This window comes from Danio aesculapii, chromosome 9 (assembly GCF_903798145.1).
Source record: "Danio aesculapii chromosome 9, fDanAes4.1, whole genome shotgun sequence".
Taxonomy (NCBI): domain Eukaryota; kingdom Metazoa; phylum Chordata; class Actinopteri; order Cypriniformes; family Danionidae; genus Danio; species Danio aesculapii.
Genome location: NC_079443.1, coordinates 20,482,593 through 20,505,216, shown reverse-complemented (window position 1 = coordinate 20,505,216; position 22,624 = coordinate 20,482,593). Strand labels below are relative to the sequence as shown.

General features: G+C 33.9%; 1 protein-coding gene across 2 annotated transcripts in view; it reads right to left on the bottom strand.

Annotated features, from left to right (window-relative positions):
* The window catches only part of itgav (integrin, alpha V), a 57,642-nt gene extending 48,837 nt beyond the window's left edge, over nucleotides 1-8,805 (bottom strand). For both annotated transcript variants that reach the window (XM_056465180.1, XM_056465181.1), the window contains exons 1-2: nucleotides 8,350-8,805; nucleotides 6,252-6,388 (exon numbers count right to left, since the gene is read on the bottom strand). In XM_056465180.1, coding sequence (XP_056321155.1) covers nucleotides 6,252-6,388; nucleotides 8,350-8,516 — 304 coding nt within the window. In that variant the 5' untranslated portion in view covers nucleotides 8,517-8,805. The remainder of the gene's footprint in view (nucleotides 1-6,251; nucleotides 6,389-8,349) is intronic.
* Between the last annotated feature and the right edge of the window lie 13,819 nt (nucleotides 8,806-22,624).

Here is a 22,624-nt window from a genome sequence, read left to right as displayed (position 1 = left end):
TTTTGAATCCATTCAGATAATCTCCGAGTATGGTGGCAGTCCTTTTAGCTTAGCTTAGCATAAATCATTGAATTGGATTAGACCATTAGCATCTTGCTCAAAAAAAAAAATTACGTATAAGAGTTTTGGCAATTTGACAATCTAAAGCTTGACACTTCTGTAGTCACATTGTGTACCAAGACTAATGGAAAACGAAGTTGCTATTTTCTAGGCCGATATGGCTAGTAGGAACTATACTATCATTCCGTGGTAATAATAAAGGAACTTTGTTGCTGTACCATGGCTGCAGCACGCACAATGATATCAGTCAGAGCCTGACAATAGCCTCCAGCGATGTAACAGCACTGCGTGATAACATTGCACCTGCTGCAGCCATGGTACAGCAACACAGTCCTTCAATTATTCCTGTAGAATGAGGGTAGTAATAGTTATAGCAAATTTCTCTGCCAGACCCGAAGATCATCTGAATGGATTTAAAAAAATGTTAAAACTAAACTGCTTGACTCTATGGGACTTTAAAAATTTGCCCATTTGCTAAAAAAGTGGAGTGTTCTTCTTTTAAAGAATATGTTGTAGAGAGAGGACACAAAATATGTTTGGAAACAATTTACATTTTAATTTATGTTCTGAATAAATTTGTACATGTTTTCCTCAACTATATGTCATTTTGAGTTATGATAATAATATGCATATAAATAAGCAAACAGATTTCCCTCAAAATAATAAGAATTCAGTCCCAAAATCAGCCCTGCAATTCAGATGTTTTACACTTTTTTTGTGATAATTGTAAGTGAAATGTGTGTGAATTTCTTTATGGAAACATTTTAAATACAGGGACCCTGCGGGTTTCACAGTCAAATTTAAGACTTTTTAAGACCTTTTTAAGACCATTGTGAATAAAATTTCAGATTTATACAGGACATTATAATTAGTTATTTCTTAGCTACATATTTTAAATAATTGTCAAAACAAGCAACCACTAGCTGTATGTATACACATTTTTAACATAACTTATCTAAAACTAAATTATAATAATAATAATAATAATAATCTTCAAGAAATATAAAAGTAAATGTATGCACACCAATCTGTCCATGCCAGTGTCCTCATCATATATGGACTTTAAATCCACAGAGAACTTTTAAAAAAATATTATTGTAAGGATGATAACTAAACCATATTGGTAATAAACAGAGCTATTGTACTGAGTTTTGTTAAAAGTTCTATTGTGATGGATTGTTGGGGATTGGATGCAAGTTGGCCTGATTGTATATCTTTACATGGACATAGGAAAATTAAGACCCGTTTACAATTATTTAACAATTTTTTGGTGAATTTTAGAGAATTTTTAAGGCTTCAAATTTTGTTTTTTAATTTTAAACATTTTAAGACCCAGCGGAAACCCTGTAAATATATATTTCAATCTTTTTGTTAACTGAGATAATCATACATGGGTGCAAACTCAGGTCCTGAAAAGCCACAGCTCCACATGGTTTTGATCCAACCTTGTTAAAAACTCGCCAGCTTGTATCTTCCTACCCTCAGACCTTGACTAGCTTGTTATGGCGTGTTTGAAGCTAAATTAAGCAAGAATGCAGATCTCAAGCATCAGAGCTGATAACCATGGCAGATTTTAGAGTTTGAAGTGGTTTTACATTTTAAAACTTTTAAGACTCTATTCATACATTTTAAAACTCATCGCCTCTTTAGGTTTCAACCGTTAACATTGGCGACATTTTAACTTACAGTATATTTACTAAATACTGATTGTAAGAAATTAATCCTAAAATAAAACATTATTCATATGCTGAATAAAAATGCAAATCCAGCAGGTGTTGCCCTTAGAACAGCCGAAAATAATGGTGTTGCATTGGTTACTGCAGTAAACAAAGTAGCATCAAATCTAGCAGGATTTTTTTGATTTCGTAGTATTGCACAATTCGCAGATTAAATGCTAGCATACAACTATACATTGTATAATAATTGTAAATATAAAATAATACAATATTTAATACCTTGAAAAACTCAGCATTTAAAGAGCCCATATTATAGATGAAATAGGGTCATATTTAGGTTGTAAGGGTCTCCAACAACAGTCTAATATGCATGCAAGGTCAAACAACACTTTCATGGTCTTATAATCTGCATTTATTTTTACCTAATTATCCCAGCGACTCCCATATGAATCGTTCAGCGATTCATTTGTTCCCAAACCCCTCCTTAGCGCGAAGCTAATCTGCGCTGATTGGACCGATGACAGCCTGCTGCGATTAATCGACACGGACAAGGCTTCAGCGCAAGACAGAGTGAAATGCCCAGCTGCTAATCAACAATATAAAAGTAGTCACAGTGCATACACGCTTCATAGTGGATTTTGGCTGCCAGTGGGTGAATGTAAATACAGACGATGGACTAGAAAATACTGACGACTAACTATTTTATTGAGCAAAAAGTCCAAGAACTGGCGAGGAGATCTCCTAGCCCGTCACAGTCTACTTGCTCATTGCACGCACGCACGCACGCACGCACGCACACACACACACACACACGCACACACACACGCACACGCACACGCACACACACACGCACACACACACGCACACGCACACACACACACACGCACACGCACACGCACACGCACACGCACACACACAGGGCCGGTGCGTCCATAGAGGAGACCTAGGGCGACCGAATAGAGAGGGCGCGACGCTCAGTTATATCCGCGAATACCCCCCCATGTACACACTATAGGTTTCAGGCCTGATGACTGGAGTAAATCATGTCACAAACTGTTCAGTGTGTAAATGGAAAATACACTGCTGAAATTGATGACCAATTTAATATTTCAGAATCAAAGTACTATTACAATGTTCTGCAATGTGTACTAAAAACCACACACAACATCTATCATCTATCAACAGTTTGCAAAACATTCTCTTGCAGTGTTGCCATGTGCACTTATTAAAAACTCATTTTATTTCACTAGGTTCACAGCAGTAGTGATACTTTGAAAATAATACCAAAATAAAGTATTTGGAATTATTTTGGCTTATGATGGACTTGTTATTGTTTGCAGATTTTTCTGGCAAGATCTGGCAACATGAATTAGTGAGTTTCAAAAGTCAGTCATTTGTTCGTTTTCATATGATTTTGACCATTTGAATCATGAACTCATTCTTTAGTTCTATGCTTGCCTCAGGATTCAAAATGAACAAAAAGATTTTGCAATGTCAATTTGGTCAATTTTAACTATACACTTTGCCCTTGAGCATTTTCTTACTACTGCCTTGATCCTCCACACACACACACATTCACCCAGCAAAGAAGATACTCCCTCCCTGCGGCCTTGGTTCATCTCAGCCACAGTCTCGGCCTCAGGAAACCCAGCTGTTCATCTGTCTGTGCTACTGAGTTGGGAATTTCCCAATGTAGCTCCTGGTCAACTCAGTCATACAAGCTGGTCAACAACACCCAGGATTTACTAGAATTAAACTCTTAATTACTATGAAGCAACACAAAAGGGAGTTGACGGTATACAGGAGCCCACTGGAAACATAGTTGTGTAAGAGCACTGTATTGGTTCAGCGTGATTGCTGTTCTATACTGATATTCACCTCAAACTCCTCACATTTCTGACTAATCTACTCTCGGCTTGCGCCTCAAACATAAAGCAGGTCATCTAGCACAGAAGAAGTTATTGTAAAGCTACGTCCTTCTCTTTGAAAACATGTCAGGACACAGTCATGCTTTGAGAGTTACTCAACAGAAGAATGTTTAAGCTTCTTTCCTGCCACAGTGATGGCTAAGTAACAAATATTTTATAAATCACTAAAGCATTAAGAGCAGTTAAAAAAAAAGAAAGTGCAAGGGGGGACAAAAATAAATCAGTGGAAAAAAAAAGGTCAGTGGAAAATATAAATATATTTACTTAAATTTGAATTTAGTACTCTGATCCTGATGTTAGTTTGGTATTTAATATAAATAACCTTACCTATTCATTGATTTACTTAAGTTAATTTGCCATTAAAATTTTGTCATTAATTAAATGAGTTTAATATTACAGATTATGGTAGCACGGTTTACCGGTACTTTATCTTGATACTGTGGAAAAGTCGCTAGTCTGTGGAGCCCTTTAAGGTTGCAAAAAAACTGTCGAATTTACACCTTTAGCCTATTGCACATTTTCTGAAGTTTCCGTTTGAATGCACATCTGAATCAGTTCATTTCTGTTCCTGTCAATATGATTTAGTAGCTACAAAACCACAATGATCTCTTAAAACAAAACGACTCACAAAGTGAAATTTTGAATTACTTTGGATTCTTACCCGATAAGACTACATATATAAATAAATAATAGATGAAAAACAGGAAACTTTGAAACAATTTTTGACCACTTCATACAGCCAAATTTTGATGGAAAAATGCTCTATTTGTAATAAATTTAGTTCGGTATAATTTGTATCTTTATTTTAATGTATTTTTTGTTGGTCAGATATCTACAAAATAAACAAAAAGAGCAACTGCATTTTAGGTGAAGTGATGTGCAAATACTTTTTTTCAATAAGGGATTTATGAATTCAAATCAAGTAGGCTTATTATAACAAAAATAAAGAAAATTGTCAGAAATACTATATTTCATAGATTTGAGTTATGAATTACAGTATCGCAATACTACTTGGTACCACGATACTTCAGCTGGTATATTATAGCAATGTGAATTAATCGCGACAACCATATTACAGATAAATACACAAACAAGCAAATAAAATGCCCAAAAATTAACCAACTTCTAATTGGTTTTGCATTTTAAACAAACAAACAAACAAACAATATTTATTAAAGATAATTTGCCATTTGGGTCAAGGCATGGGCCGGTAAAAGATTCTGACGGTATGATAACCTTGGATATAAATATAATGGTTTCACAGTATTGTGGTTCCTGTTCTAAAATATCTTCTTTTTAAATGTCTGGGTAAAAAAAACTACAACTTTTTTCCCCTTTGACCACAATACACTTTATTTTGAGCATTTAAAATATTTTGTAACACTAAACATGTCCGGCTAAATAATTTAAATAAATTATCGACTTCTGTCTTTATTAGATCCAATAACACAAATTTCTTTACACTTGGAATCTTTGAATATATTTTCTGATGGAGATTCTGTTGTCCTAAAAAAAAAAAAAAACATAAATAAAAATTGTACACATACATTTGGGACGGTATAGCAGAAAATGACTTTTCCAAACTGCGGTATACCTTGAAAACGGTTATCGTCCCATGCCTATTTGGGTCTAATGTTATTTAGTCTGGATGGATAGAAAACACACAAATAAATGAATAAAATAATTTACTAAATTTAATTTGTTTATTACATTTTTTTATTTATCCCATTTGTTTTGGTGCACAAAAGATGCATTAATAAATGCGTTAATTTGCTTCAGTTAATTCATCATGAATCAAATTGGGTTTAGCTTGATATTAAATATAATAAAATATATTAAATATAACTAAATAAACACAAAGAATGAATTAAATAATTACTCTTTTTAAAAAATTAGTTGTGTGGGTGAGGTGAGTGAATCAAGTGGAGGGCGAGTAAATGATGTCAAAATGATCATTTTTGAGTGAACTACCTCTTTAATTGCAGAAGAACAGTTGTTGGTGAGAACTCTAAACACACTGAGATAATCCAAATGAAGACTTTTTTGTTTGTCTGATAGATTCTCTTGAAGCAATCCAGCTTGGCTGGCAGGGTAAATCCGGCCAGACTAGTCCACTATAACCACTTCTGAATGCCAATGAGATCTGGCACAAAAACACTGGCGCATACATTCACCTCTTTGCAATTTAGGGCTGAACAAAGTCCTGTAAGTCTGAAGACTGTTTGTGTAGATTAAGCAATCTTGTTAGTAGGCCAGCGCATTAACTTTATGAATGAAACCCCCCCTTTGTCTGTCGCAGGTCACTGCCAAGCATCTGAATTCAAAACACTCTGCAATAACAATCACATAATCCTAGACGAGCCTTGAAACCATCCCAGTCTCCCTCTCCTGTTATTTTTCCTCCACCTATTGAAAATATTTAGAGCAAAGCTGATACATGACCCAATAAATCATTAAAAGGCTGCAGGCAACTCAAAAGGTCCTATAATAAACCCCACTAGCATGCAACGTGAATCAATATACAGGAACAGCCGGATTGGAGCAAGGATTACACTGTGATGCCTGAAAATAAAAGGCTGCATCTTACCGGTGCTGTCAAACTGAATCTGTGTGCATGTGCCGCTTTTTTGCCAGGGACAGCTGAAGACGGCCCCCCTCTCTGTGACTACAGAGGGGGTTTGATCTGACGTGTTTGCCCTTGGTGCACCAACCAGTATATTTAATCTGGAATCAGAGAAAAACAGGTGTTCTTAATGTATATACTAAACTGCATAAGATGCATAACAATACAGGTCAGTTTGGTGTCTCTATCATTACATTCACAAAAGTGATTTTATATACAATAAAGGCATATTAAATTAATGTCAAGAGACTATATTTCGTAAAATAACATGGGTGTGCTGATGTGCCATCGACATTTAGCATAACTAATATATTTATGGAAAAATTATTTATACTGACACTGATCTGTGCTCATTAAAATTCAAAAGAAAGGATCAAAATATGTTTTAATAGATTTTAAATTATTATAAATGAATAAAACCTAAAGTCGTTTGAAAGATAATGGCAAAGTGTAAATGCTCAAAATGACAATTAATTCATATCTTTGCACTAATGCAGCAACAGTCTTTTTTTCTGGAACATAATACAAGCAGAACAAATTATAATAAATGGACGAAAACAAACAAACAAACAAGCATTATACTTTTATGATGCTTGAAAATCCCCTGTCTTTGACACCTATAAAACCTGGTGTTGAAAAAAAACATCAGATCTGGTAATTATTTCATATTTATCTTCATTTTGTTTTACATTTTAAATGTTTCATAATACATTTTAGGAATAATATTAATACATATTTTAGAATTTTTAGATTGTAAATTATATAGGCAAAGTAATACACTTAATTAGAACCTTTTGTAATCAAAATCAGCAGTAATTGCTTTTGTGTAAATTTAACTGATTTATTTTATCTTTGCCATGATGACAGTACATAATATTTGACTAGATATTTTTCAAGACACTTCTATACAGCTTAAAGTGATATTTAAAGGCTAATTAACTAGGTTAATTCAAGTAACTAGGCAGGACAGGGTAATTATATATTATGTATAACAATGGTTTGTTCTGTAGACTATAGGAAAAAAATATAGCTTAAAGGGGCTAATAATATTGACCTTAAAATGGTTTTAAAAAATTAAAAACTGATTTTTTATTCTAGGCAAAGTAAAACAAATAAGACTTTCTCCAGAAGAAATAATATTATTATTAAAATCTTACATTAAATATTCTTAATATTTAAAAGCAAAAATAATAATCAAAGGGGGGCTAATAATTTGGACTTCAACTGTATGCGTGTGTGTATATACACACACACACACAGAGAGAGAGAGAGAAGCCAAATCTAGAGCGAATTATAATGGTTTATAATACTATAATGGTTTAACAATTAGTAACCCAAATTAATATGTTAGGGAAAAATATTAATTCAAAAAATATAAACTTTTCTTTTTACTATAGTTTGCATAAATGTAATAAAACGTAAATGTATTATCTTTCCATTTCTATTTTCCATTCTAAAGATGTTCTGTGACAAATATTATTTTAATAAATATATCTTTAATAAATCTTTTTTGTTCAAACGCACCAATATATATATATATATATATATATATATATATATATATATATATATATATATATATATATATATATATATGTATATATATATATATATATATATATATGTATATATATATATATATATATATATATATATATATATATATGTATATATATATATATATATATATGTATATATATATATATATATATATATATATATATATATATATATATATATATATATATATATATATATATATGTATATATATATATATATATATAACCCATATTCACTGAGAAATGGATAAACGTATTAAAGGTTTAACGTTAAACTAAATAAATACATACAAGCACAAGCATACATGATACACAAAAATCATGGTATGGATGTAACATAAACTATGAACTCATCTAACAATAGAAAATTTGTATTTGTCTCTTTTTTCCACCTCTTATTAAATTTGTCAACTCATTTTCCTTCAAAATATTCGAGCAATTTAGACTAGAGATAACCAGACCGTTAACTCACTAGTTCACAAGTATAGCTTCATCTACTCACTGGCTGTTATCAGGGTTGAAGAAAGCCACCGAAAATCCAAAGTAACTTCCCGGAGGTCCAGAGAAAACTGTGGGTTTGCTGATGTCCAGATTAAAAGCAAGCGCTCGTTTGGTGGTGAAAAGAGCCACCAGAGCCCAAAGCCAACAGCGGACGAAGTGTTTGCCCATGTTTTGAGTCTCTGTGGTGTGTGAGAGTTGATGGAGATCTCGCTGTTTGTGGGTGGATGATCTGAATCAGCAGCACATCTGATCGCCGCTGATTCCGCACTCCATAATAACACAAGCAACCGCGACAGACCAGTGGATGTGCTCGTTACATTATTACAAATGCACCGCTGCGGTAAAGCTCATCAGTTTGCAGTGATCCCGTAAAAATGGAAGTAAAAGTATAAAGTAGGACAGGATGACTGATGCGGACCAGCTCGACTGAGCCGCGGGATGTCCCACTGTACAGGAAGTGAAATTAAACCAGCCTACTGGAACGTCAGTGTGACGTCACGAGACACTTCCGCGACTTTCATCAGCGGGCACTCGCCTGAGTGACTTAAATGGGCAAGAGTGAACTAGTAAACAGGTTAAATGTCTTACAGTTTAAGTAACTCCGGGCAAGATGAATTCGTAGTTTTAATAAGGGTTATGCTGTGTGTGTGGAACTCGTGAAATAGCGCCACCATGTGTTATTAAATATACGAATGTAGTTTACCTGCATACAACGCAGTCACAACGTTTTTTTAAAACAAAATTTCACATATTGTAATAAATTATGATTAGAATGTATTTGTTTGAGGTATCAATCCCAAATAGCCTGTAAGATACTTGTTATAAGTCTAATGATTTGTAATATTTGTTTGTGAATGATAGATACACACAAATATTATTTGGAAAATTTTGTTTATATTAAGTTAGGCTACATTCTTTAATTTGTATCTACTATAGTACCTTATAGATTATTTACACATGTACTTTAATGAATTCATTCATTCATTCATTCATTTTCTTTTCAGCTTTTCTTTCTGCCACAGCGGAATGAACCGCCAACTTATCCAGCATATGTTTTAAGCAGCGGATGCCGTTCCGGCCGCAACCCAACACTGGGAAACATCCATACAACCTCATTCACACTCATACACTACGGACATATTTGGGACATACCTATACATACCTGGGACATACCTAGGACATACCACACGTCTTTGGACTTGTGAGAGAAACGGGAACACCCAGAGGAAACCCACGCGAACATAGAGAGAACATGCAAACGCCACACAGAAATGCCAACTGACCCAGCCGGGGCTCGAACCAGAAACCTTCTTGCTGTGAGACGACAGCGCTACCCACTGCACCACCGCGTCGCCCACTTTAATGAATTGTTAGATTTTAATCAAAAATGTGTATGTGATTAAATGTAATTTATTTTAATAGAATTTTGAATTATTTGACATTTATTTTATTATTAGGACTGGTTTTATTTATTAATTGTTGTATTAATTATTTTAAAATGGCATTCTACATATTATTAATGTTTTAAAATGTTTTTTGTCTCTGTGTTTAAATCTATTCATAAAATTTTAATTATTCATTTATTCGTTCATTTTCCTTAGGCTTAGTCCCTTATTTATCAGCGGTCGCCACAGCAGAATGGACTGCCAACTATTCCAACATATGTTTTACACAGCAGATGCCCTTCCAGCCGCAACCCAGTAGCCTACTGGAAAACAAAATGTGATTGATTAATTAACTATTTTAATATGTTTAATATTTATTATTTTTACTTTGCTCTATATAATTTTCATGTTTTATTTCTGTGTACACTCATGTACAAAACAAAAACAACTAGGTTTTGCAAAAGCTGTAAGCTGTTTTTCATTATTTATCAGTATGCAAAGTCCTTGAGCCGCACTTTAATCAAACAGTTCTAGATAACTGACAATTACAAATGACTTTTTAGAGCTTGTGGGAATTTTATTCATATATGGACTTGTCTGTGATTCATGACTTTAACGGCGGTGAAGTAGTTCTGTAAGAATGCAGTCTGTAAATCCCCCAGGGATCCTACATAGATTCAGCACGAACAGCAAACACTGCCTGAATTTTATGTCTGGCTGGCTTGACTTAAAAGTGAAGATATGGTCCTATTTTAAACCATACTGTATATGTTTGTTTTTTTTTTTTTTTTTTTGGGGGGGGGGGGGGGGGGGGGGGGGCGGGGGTGCTTTATGCAGTATCATAGAGAAAACAGCTTGCATTTCCTGAGGAAATGAAAGGCACCAGTTGCAAATTGGAACACAAACGACATTCTCACTCCCTGCGGAACAAAGTCACTTTTGTTTAAGAGCTGACTGGTCATGCGTGTGGTCAAAGGGGCTTTTGGGACCATGTGATACATGGCAGAGTGGCAGAATAATTATGTTTGCCTGTGGAGGACCAAACAAACACACTGACAAACTCTTGTAAACTTATATTAATGAACATTCTTCACCTTTAGTGGTTTTAATTTCCAGTTAGGTATTCTGACTATCTGATAATTAAAGGAAAGGGAATATGGAAAGAAGTAAATGTTTAAATATGTTTTTGTTGCTGTAACAGTAATTAATTCAATAATTAATTTAAGTAATTAAATAATATAAGCTAAATTGTCCGTAGTGTATGTGTGTATGTCCTGGCCTCCAGGTTGGGGGTTGAGCATTGGGCTAACAACTCACTTCATAAAAACTGGATGTTACGAAATACCAATATACAGTGCAGTTAAATATCAACTTCAATATAAATGGCCCTAGGAGTTAGAGTAAGTAAGTAATTAAATAATATTGCAGAAAGCTGTTTACTGTGATGTCTGTATATTCATATTTTTGTAAAAAAAAATAAAATCAAACTAATTATAAAGGCATAGTTTATTTAATCAAAAAATTCTGTCAAAGCTACATTTTCAGCATCATTATTCCAGTCCTCAGTGTCACACTATCCTTTTTCTGAAATCATTGTAATATACCAATTCATTGTTCAAGAAACATTTAGTTTTTCATCCTGAAAACACTTGTGCTACTTATTTATTTTATTTTTTTAAGTAAAAATTATTCAGGACTCTTTTTAATGTTATAATATCTTTTAATGTCGCTTTGGTCAATAAGTTTATGGTGAATCAAATAATGAATTTCTTTTTGAATTTCCTATGAAAACTTATTAACATCAACTTTTAGATCAATAGTGTGATTTCAGTATTTTTTTAATGAAGGACTGTCAAAAATTAAGATAATTAATTTTCTTGTCCTTCCAGATTAACAAAGTTATCATTAGAAAATAAATGTATTTGAAGCCAAAACAAAAGCAAAAAATCCATCTGTTGTTATGCTGTGACCCAGAGATTGTTTTAATATAATATAATATAATATAATATAATATAATATAATATAATATAATATAATATAATATAATATAATATAATATAATATAATATAATAAACTATAATATAATATAATAAACTATAATATAATATAAAATAATATAATAAACTATAATATAATATAATATAATATAATATAATATAATATAATATAATATAATATAATATAATATAATAAACTATAATATAATATAATATAATATAATATAATATAATATAATATAATATAATATAATATAATAAACTATAATATAATATAAAATAATATAATATAATAAACTATAATATAATATAATAAACTATAATATAATATAATATAATATAATATAATATAATATAATATAATATAATATAATATAATATAATATATTATCTTGAGTCACTGGGCGTCGCAGGCACTGTTATTCAATGGTTCAGTTCTTACCTCTCGGACAGGTCATTCAGGGTGTCTTGGAGGGGAGAGGTGTCCAACCTACAGCATCTAAACACTGGGGTACCTCAGGGCTCTGTTCTTGGGCCACTTCTCTTCTCTATCTACACGGCATCTTTAGGAACAGTCATCCAGAAACATGGTTTTTCCTACCACTGCTATGCTGATGATACCCAGCTATACCTCTCTTTTCACCCTGATGATCCCTCGGTTCCAGCTCTCATTTCAGCCTGCCTGTCAGACATTTCACACTGGATGAAAGATCATCATCTTCAGCTTAACCTCACGAAAACGGAAATGCTTGAAGTTTCTGCCAACCCGACTCTTCACCATAACTTTTCAATCCAGATGGACGGAGCAACCATTACTGCATCCAAAATGGTAAAAAGCCTTGGAGTAACGATTGATGACCAACTAAACTTCTCTGACCACATTTCTAGAACTGCTTGATCTTGCAGATTCGCACTCTATAACATCAGAAAGGTCCGACCCTTCCTATCTGAACATACAGCTCAACTCATTGTTCAAGCTCTTGTTCTCTCCAAACTGGACTATTGCAACTCTCTGCTAGCCGGGCTTCCAGCTAATTCTATCAAACCTCTTCAGCTGCTTCAGAACGCAGCAGCACGAGTGGTCTTTGATGAACCCAAAAGAGCACATGTCACTCCGCTACTCACCCGTTTGCACTGGCTGCCAGTTGCTGCCCGCATCAAATTCAAAGCTCTGATGTTTGCTTACAAAGCAACCTCTGGCTTTGCTCCTCGTATCTGCTCTCACTTCTGCAGATATATGTGCCCTCCAGAAACTTGTGTTCTGTGAATGAACGTTGCCTCGTTGTTCCATCCCAAAGAGGGAAGAAATCACTTTCCCGAACTCTCACATTCAATCTGCCCAGTTGGTGGAATGAACTCCCGAACTACATCAGAACAGCAGAGTCACTTGCTGTCTTCAAGAAACGACTAAAAACGCAACTGTTTACTCTCCACTTTCCCTCCTAATCTGCAACTGCCTCTCTGGCTATACCACTAACTGTGCTCTCTCTCTCTCTCTCTCTCTCTCTCTCTCTCTCTCTCTCTCTCTCTCTCTCTCTCTCTCTCTCCCTAAATGACTAAATGTAAATGTAAATGGATATGCACACATGTGTGCATATGTATGGAGTGCATCGTTTATCATGTGGATACAGCAGCTCCCAGTAGCTCAGCGGGTAAATGACTCGCCTTTCAAGCCAGAGACCCGGGTTCTATCCCAGACCTTGCCATCAGTGTATTGTGTGTATTTGTATAGAATGTATCATGTATATGTATGGAGTGTTTCATGTTTCTATATGTGTATTATTTGTGCATATGTATAAAATGTATCATGTTTGTATAGTATGTATCATGTGTGCATATGTATCATATGTATGGAGTGTATCATGTTTGTATAGAGTGTATCATGTTTGTATATGTGTAGTGTATCATGTGTGCATATGTATGGAGTGCATCGTTCGTCATCTGAACACATTGGCTCCCAGTAGCTCAGTGGGTAAGTGACTTGCCATTCAACCCAGAGACCCGGGTTCAATCCCAAACCATGCCATTAGTGTATCATGTGTGCATATGTATAGAGTGTTTCAAGTGTGTATATGTATGGAGTGTATCATGTTTCAATCTCTGTATGTATGGAGAGTATCATGTGTGCATATGTGTATCATGTATTTGTATGGAGTATAAATTGTATCATGTGTGCAAATGTATAGAATGTATGTGTATAGTGTATCATGTATGTATATGTATAGAGTGTATCACAATTGTATGTGTATATGTATATAATCTATATGTATAAAATGTATCATGTTTGTATAGTATGTGTGCATATGTATAATATATGTATAATGTGTGCATGCATATAGAGTGTATCATGTTTGTATATGTATCATGCATTTATATGGATAGAGTGTATCATGTTTGTGTAAGTATAGAGTGTATCATTTGTGCATATGTATAAAATGTATCATGTTTGTATAATATGTATCATGTGTGCATATGTATAGAGTGTGTCACGTTTGTATATGTATAATGTGTGTATATGTGTAGAGTGTATCGTGTGTGCATATGTATGGAGTGCATCGTTCGTCATCGTTTGTATATGTATAATGTGTGCTTGTGTAGAGAGTGTATCATGTTTGTATATGTAGAGAGTGTATCATGTGTGCATATGTATAGAGTGTATCACGTTTGTGTATTTATAGAATGTATCATGTATTTATATGGATAGAGTGTATTCATATTTGTATATTTGTATCGTTTGTGCATATGTATAGAATGTATCATGTGTGCATATGTATAGAGTGTATCACGTTTGTATCATGTATTTATATGGATAGAGTGTATTCATATTTGTATATGTGTATCGTTTGTGCATATGTATAAAATGTATCATGTTTGAATAGTATGTATCATGTGTGCATATGTATAGAGTGTGTCACGTTTGTATATGTATAATGTGTGCTTGTGTAGAGAGTGTATCCTGTTTGTATATGTATAGAGTGTATCACGTTTGTGTATTTATAGAGTGTATCATGTATTTATATGGATAGAGTGTATTCATATTTGTATATGTGTATCGTTTGTGCATATGTATAGAATGTATCATGTGTGCATATGTATAGAGTGTATCACGTTTGTATCATGTATTTATATGGATAGAGTGTATTCATATTTGTATATGTGTATCGTTTGTGCATATGTATAAAATGTATCATGTTTGTATAGTATGTATCATGTGTGCATATGTATAGAGTGTGTCAAGTTTGTATATGTATAGAATGTATAATGAGTGTATCATGTTTGTATATGTATAGAATGTATCATGTGTGCATATGTATAGAGTGTATCACGTTTGTGTATGTATTATGTATTTATATGGATAGAGTGTATCATGTTTGTGTAAGTATAGAGTGTATTAATTGTGCATATGTATAAAATGTATCATGTTTGTATAGTATGTATCGTGTGTGCATATGTATAGAGTGTGTCATGTTTGTATATGTATAAAGTGTATCATGTGTGCATATGTATGGAGTGCATCGTTCATCATCCGAACACTTCGGCTCCCAGTAGCTCAGTGGGTGAGTGACTTGCCTTTCAACCCAGAGACCCGGGTTCAATCCCAGACCTTGCCATTAGTGTATCATGTATCATGTGTGCATATGTATAGAGTGTGTCACGTTTGTATTTGTATAGAATGTATAATGTGTGCATATGTATAGAATGTATCATGTGTATAGAGTGTATCATGTGTGCCTACAGTATGTATGGAGTGCATCGTTCGTCATCTGAACACATCCGCTCCCAGTAGCTCAGTGGGTGAGTGACTTGCATATGTATAGAGTGTGTCAAGTTTGTATATGTATAGAATGTATAATGAGTGTATCATGTTTGTATATGTATAGAATGTATCATGTGTGCATATGTATAGAGTGTATCACGTTTGTGTATGTATTATGTATTTATATGGATAGAGTGTATCATGTTTGTGTAAGTATAGAGTGTATTAATTGTGCATATGTATCAAATGTATCATGTTTGTATAGTATGTATCGTGTGTGCATATGTATAGAGTGTGTCATGTTTGTATATGTATAAAGTGTATCATGTGTGCATATGTATGGAGTGCATCGTTCATCATCCGAACACTTCGGCTCCCAGTAGCTCAGTGGGTGAGTGACTTGCCTTTCAACCCAGAGACCCGGGTTCAATCCCAGACCTTGCCATTAGTGTATCATGTATCATGTTTGTATAGTATGTATCATGTGAGTATATGTATGGAGTGTTTCATGTTTGTATATGTGTAGCATTTGTGCATATGTATAAAATGTATCATGTTTGTATAGTACGTATCATGTGTGCATATGTATAGAGTGTGTCACGTTTGTATATGTATCATGAGTGCATATGTATAGAGTGTATCATGTTTGTATATGTATCATGTGTGCATATGTATACAGTGTATCACGTATTTATATGGATAGAGTATATCATGTTTGTGTAAGTATAGAGTGTATCATTTATGCATATGTATAAAATGAATCATGTTTGTATAATATGTATCATGTGTGCATATGTATAGAGTGTGTCACGTTTGTATATGTATAGAATGTATAATGTGTGCATGTGTATAGAGTGTATCATGTTTGTATATGTGTATCATGTGTGCATGTGTATAGAATGTATCATGTGTGCATATGTATGGAGTGCATCGTTTATCATGTGGATACAGCAGCTCCAAGTAGCTCATCGAGTAAATGACTCGCCTTTCAAGCCAGAGACCCGGGTTCTATCCCAGACCTTGCCATCAGTGTGTTGTGTGTATTTGTATAGTATGTATTATGTCTAAATTGTATCATGTGTGTATATGTATGGAGTGTTTCATGTATGTATATGTGTATCATTTGTGCATATGTATAAAATGTATCATGTTTGTATAGTATGTATCATGTGTGCATATGTATAGAGTGTGTCAAGTTTGTATATGTATAGAATGTATCATGTGTGCATATGTATAGAGTGTATGACGTTTGCATATGTATTATGTATTTATATGGATAGAGTGTATCATGTTTGTGTATAGAGTGTATTATTTGTGCATATGTATAAAATGTATCATGTTTGTATAGTATGTATCATGTGAGCATATGTATAGAGTGTATCACGTGTGCATATGTATAGAGTGTATCATGTATTTATATGGATAGTGTATTCATATTTGTATATGTGTATCATTTGTGCATATGTATAAAATGTAACATGTTTGTATAGTATGTATCGTGTGTGCATATGTATAGAGTGTGTCACGTTTGTATATGTATAATGTGTGTATATGTGTAGAGTGTATCATGTGTGCATATATATGGAGTGTTTCATGTTTGTATATGTGTATCATTTGTGCATATGTATAAAATGTATCATGTTTGAATAGTATGTATCATGTGTGCATATGTATAGAGTGTGTCACGTTTGTATTTGTATAGAATGTATAATGTGTGCATATGTATAGAATGTATCATGTGTATAGAGTGTATCATGTGTGCCTATGTATGGAGTGCATCGTTCGTCATTTGAACACATCGGCTCCCAGTAGCTCAGTGGGTGAGTGACTTGCCTTTCAACCCAGAGACCCAGGTTCAATCCCAGACCTTGCCATTAGTGTATCATGTATGCATATGTATGAGATGTATCATGTTTGTATAGTATGTATCATGTGAGTATATGTATGGAGTGTTTCATGTTTGTATATGTGTAGCATTTGTGCATATGTATAAAATGAATCGTGTTTGTATAGTATGTATCATGTGTGCATATGTATAGAGTGTGTCACGTTTGTATATGTATCATGTATACAGTGTATCACGTATTTATATGGATAGAGTATATCATGTTTGTGTAAGTATAGAGTGTATCATTTATGCATATGTATAAAATGTATCATGTTTGTATTGTATGTATCATGTGTGCATATGTATAGAGTGTGTCACGTTTGTATATGTATAGAATGTATAATGTGTGCATGTGTATAGAGTGTATCATGTTTGTATCATGTGTGCATGTGTATAGAATGTATCATGTGTGCATATGTATGGAGTGCATCGTTCATCATCTGAAGATGGTGCCAAGACGACGCCGATGACGATGGCAGCCTCCGTGTCATGCTCTGCAGTAGTGTTTGTGTTTTTGTTAGTTTGTGCTGTCTCGAGTCATATTCCTACAATTAGTTTCACCAGAGACGAATTGTTGGACATTCGGGCACATACACCACCGAATATTTTTCCATACCTGGATTTATTTGATGTTCTGTTGGACATTTTAGTCGGAGGAGCCGCGGTGCTGCTCAAACGCTTTCAAGCGCGCAGACGAGGAAAGCATGCAGGCGCGCTTGTGAAACTCAGACAGCGCGGATTTCGGACCGCGTTGCCTAGCATCCATCTAGCAAATCTCCGCTCTCTACCCAACAAAATAGACGAACTGCTTCTGCTCTCTCAGACAAACAGGGATTTTCTGCATTCAGCTGCTCTGTGTTTCACGGAAATCTGGCTCAACAACACCCGGACTGTTTTAATCATTCTCTGGGATTTTAACAAAGCAAAACTATCCCGTGAACTGCCAAAATATAGACAGCATGTTACATGTCCCACAAGAGACAGAAATATACTGGATCACTGCTAGAGTGTATCATGTTTGTATATGTATTTATATGGATAGAGTGTATCTTGTTTGTGTAAGTATAGAGTGCATCATTTATGCATATGTATAAAATGTATCATGTTTGTATAGTATGTATCATGTGTGCATATGTATAGAGTGTGTCACGTTTGTATATGTGTATCATGTGTGCATATGTATGGAGTGCATCGTTCTTCATCTGAACACATCGGCGCTCAGTGGGTAAGTGACTTGCCTTTCAACCCAGAGACCCAGGTTCAATCCCAGACCTCATGTGAGTATATGTATGGAGTGCTTCTTGTGTGTATGTGTATCATTTGTGCATATGTATCATGTTTGTATAGTATGTATAATGTGTGCATATGTATAGAGTGTATATGTGTGCATATGTATGGAGTGCATCGTTTATCCTGTGGATACAGCAGCTCCAAGTAGCTCATCGAGTAAATGACTCGCCTTTCAAGCCAGAGACCCGGGTTCTATCCCAGACCTTGCCATCAGTGTGTTGTGTGTATTTGTATAGTATGTATTATGTCTAAATTGTATCATGTGTGTATATGTATGGAGTGTTTCATGTATGTATATGTGTATCATTTGTGCATATGTATAAAATGTATCATGTTTGTATAGCATGCAGCATGTTTGTATAGTGCCTTTCAACCCAGAGACCCGGGTTCAATCCCAGACCTTGCCATTGGTGTATCATGTATAAGATGTATCATGTTTGTATAGCATGTATCATGTGAGTATGTGTATGGAGTGTTTCATGTTTGTATATGTGTATCATTTGTGCATATGTATAAAATGTATCATGTTTGAACAGTATGTATCATGTGTGCATATGTATAGAGTGTGTCACGTTTGTATATGTATAATGTGTGCTTGTGTAGAGAGTGTATCATGTGTGCATATGTATAGAGTGTATCACGTTTGTGTATTTATAGAATGTATAATGTATTTATATGGATAGAGTGTATTCATATTTGTATATTTGTATCGTTTGTGCATATGTATAGAATGTATCATGTGTGCATATGTATAGAGTGTATCACGTTTGTATCATGTATTTATATGGATAGAGTGTATTCATATTTGTATATGTGTATCGTTTGTGCATATGTATAAAATGTATCATGTTTGAATAGTATGTATCATGTGTGCATATGTATAGAGTGTGTCACGTTTGTATATGTATAATGTGTGCTTGTGTAGAGAGTGTATCATGTTTGTATATGTAGAGAGTGTATCATGTGTGCATATGTATAGAGTGTATCACGTTTGTGTATTTATAGAATGTATCATGTATTTATATGGATAGAGTGTATTCATATTTGTATATTTGTATCGTTTGTGCATATGTATAGAATGTATCATGTGTGCATATGTATAGAGTGTATCACGTTTGTATCATGTATTTATATGGATAGAGTGTATTCATATTTGTATATGTGTATCGTTTGTGCATATGTATAAAATGTATCATGTTTGAATAGTATGTATCATGTGTGCATATGTATAGAGTGTGTCACGTTTGTATATGTATAATGTGTGCTTGTGTAGAGAGTGTATCCTGTTTGTATATGTATAGAGTGTATCACGTTTGTGTATTTATAGAGTGTATCATGTATTTATATGGATAGAGTGTATTTATATTTGTATATGTGTATCGTTTGTGCATATGTATAGAATGTATCATGTGTGCATATGTATAGAGTGTATCACGTTTGTATCATGTATTTATATGGATAGAGTGTATTCATATTTGTATATGTGTATCGTTTGTGCATATGTATAAAATGTATCATGTTTGTATAGTATGTATCATGTGTGCATATGTATAGAGTGTGTCAAGTTTGTATATGTATAGAATGTATAATGAGTGTATCATGTTTGTATATGTATAGAATGTATCATGTGTGCATATGTATAGAGTGTATCACGTTTGTGTATGTATTATGTATTTATATGGATAGAGTGTATCATGTTTGTGTAAGTATAGAGTGTATTAATTGTGCATATGTATAAAATGTATCATGTTTGTATAGTATGTATCGTGTGTGCATATGTATAGAGTGTGTCATGTTTGTATATGTATAAAGTGTATCATGTGTGCATATGTATGGAGTGCATCGTTCATCATCCGAACACTTCGGCTCCCAGTAGCTCAGTGGGTGAGTGACTTGCCTTTCAACCCAGAGACCCGGGTTCAATCCCAGACCTTGCCATTAGTGTATCATGTATCATGTTTGTATAGTATGTATCATGTGAGTATATGTATGGAGTGTTTCATGTTTGTATATGTGTAGCATTTGTGCATATGTATAAAATGTATCATGTTTGTATAGTACGTATCATGTGTGCATATGTATAGAGTGTGTCACGTTTGTATATGTATCATGAGTGCATATGTATAGAGTGTATCATGTTTGTATATGTATCATGTGTGCATATGTATACAGTGTATCACGTATTTATATGGATAGAGTATATCATGTTTGTGTAAGTATAGAGTGTATCATTTATGCATATGTATAAAATGAATCATGTTTGTATAATATGTATCATGTGTGCATATGTATAGAGTGTGTCACGTTTGTATATGTATAGAATGTATAATGTGTGCATGTGTATAGAGTGTATCATGTTTGTATATGTGTATCATGTGTGCATGTGTATAGAATGTATCATGTGTGCATATGTATGGAGTGCATCGTTTCTCATGTGGATACAGCAGCTCCAAGTAGCTCATCGAGTAAATGACTCGCCTTTCAAGCCAGAGACCCGGGTTCTATCCCAGACCTTGCCATCAGTGTGTTGTGTGTATTTGTATAGTATGTATTATGTCTAAATTGTATCATGTGTGTATATGTATGGAGTGTTTCATGTATGTATATGTGTATCATTTGTGCATATGTATAAAATGTATCATGTTTGTATAGCATGCAGCATGTTTGTATAGTGCATTGTTCAGTGGGTAAGTGACTTGCCTTTCAACCCAGAGCCCTGAGTTCAATCCCAGACCTTGCCATTAGTGTATCATGTGTGCATATGTAGAAAAATGGATTATGTGTGTATTGTTATGGAGATTATCATGTTTGAATCTCTGTATGTATGGAGTGTGTCATGTGTGCATATGTATAGAATGTTTCATGTGTGTATTTGTATAGAATGTATCATGGGTGCATATGTATAGAGTGTATCACGTTTGTATATGTATAGTGTGTCATGTGTGTATATGTATCATGTATTCATGTGTATAGAGTGTATCATGTTTGTGTAAGTATAGAGTGTATCATTTGTGCATATGTATAAAATATATCATGTTTGTATAGAATGTATCATGTGAGTATATGTATAGAGTGTGTCACGTTTGTATATGTATAATGTGTGCTTGTGTAGAGAGTGTATCATGTTTGTATATGTAGAGAGTGTATCATGTGTGCATATGTATAGAGTGTATCACGTTTGTGTATTTATAGAATGTATCATGTATTTATATGGATAGAGTGTATTCATATTTGTATATTTGTATCGTTTGTGCATATGTATAGAATGTATCATGTTTGAATAGTATGTATTATGTGTGCATATGTATAGAGTGTGTCACGTTTGTATATGTATAATGTGTGCTTGTGTAGAGAGTGTATCATGTTTGTATATGTAGAGAGTGTATCATGTGTGCATATGTATAGAGTGTATCACGTTTGTGTATTTAAAGAATGTATCATGTATTTATATGGATAGAGTGTATTCATATTTGTATATTTGTATCGTTTGTGTATCGTTCATCATCCGAACACTTCGGCTCCCAGTAGCTCAGTGGGTGAGTGACTTGCCTTTCAACCCAGAGACCCGGGTTCAATCCCAGACCTTGCCATTAGTGTATCATGTATCATGTGTGCATATGTATAGAGTGTGTCACGTTTGTATTTGTATAGAATGTATAATGTGTGCATATGTATAGAATGTATCATGTGTATAGAGTGTATCATGTGTGCCTACAGTATGTATGGAGTGCATCGTTCGTCATCTGAACACATCCGCTCCCAGTAGCTCAGTGGGTGAGTGACTTGCATATGTATAGAGTGTGTCAAGTTTGTATATGTATAGAATGTATAATGAGTGTATCATGTTTGTATATGTATAGAATGTATCATGTGTGCATATGTATAGAGTGTATCACGTTTGTGTATGTATTATGTATTTATATGGATAGAGTGTATCATGTTTGTGTAAGTATAGAGT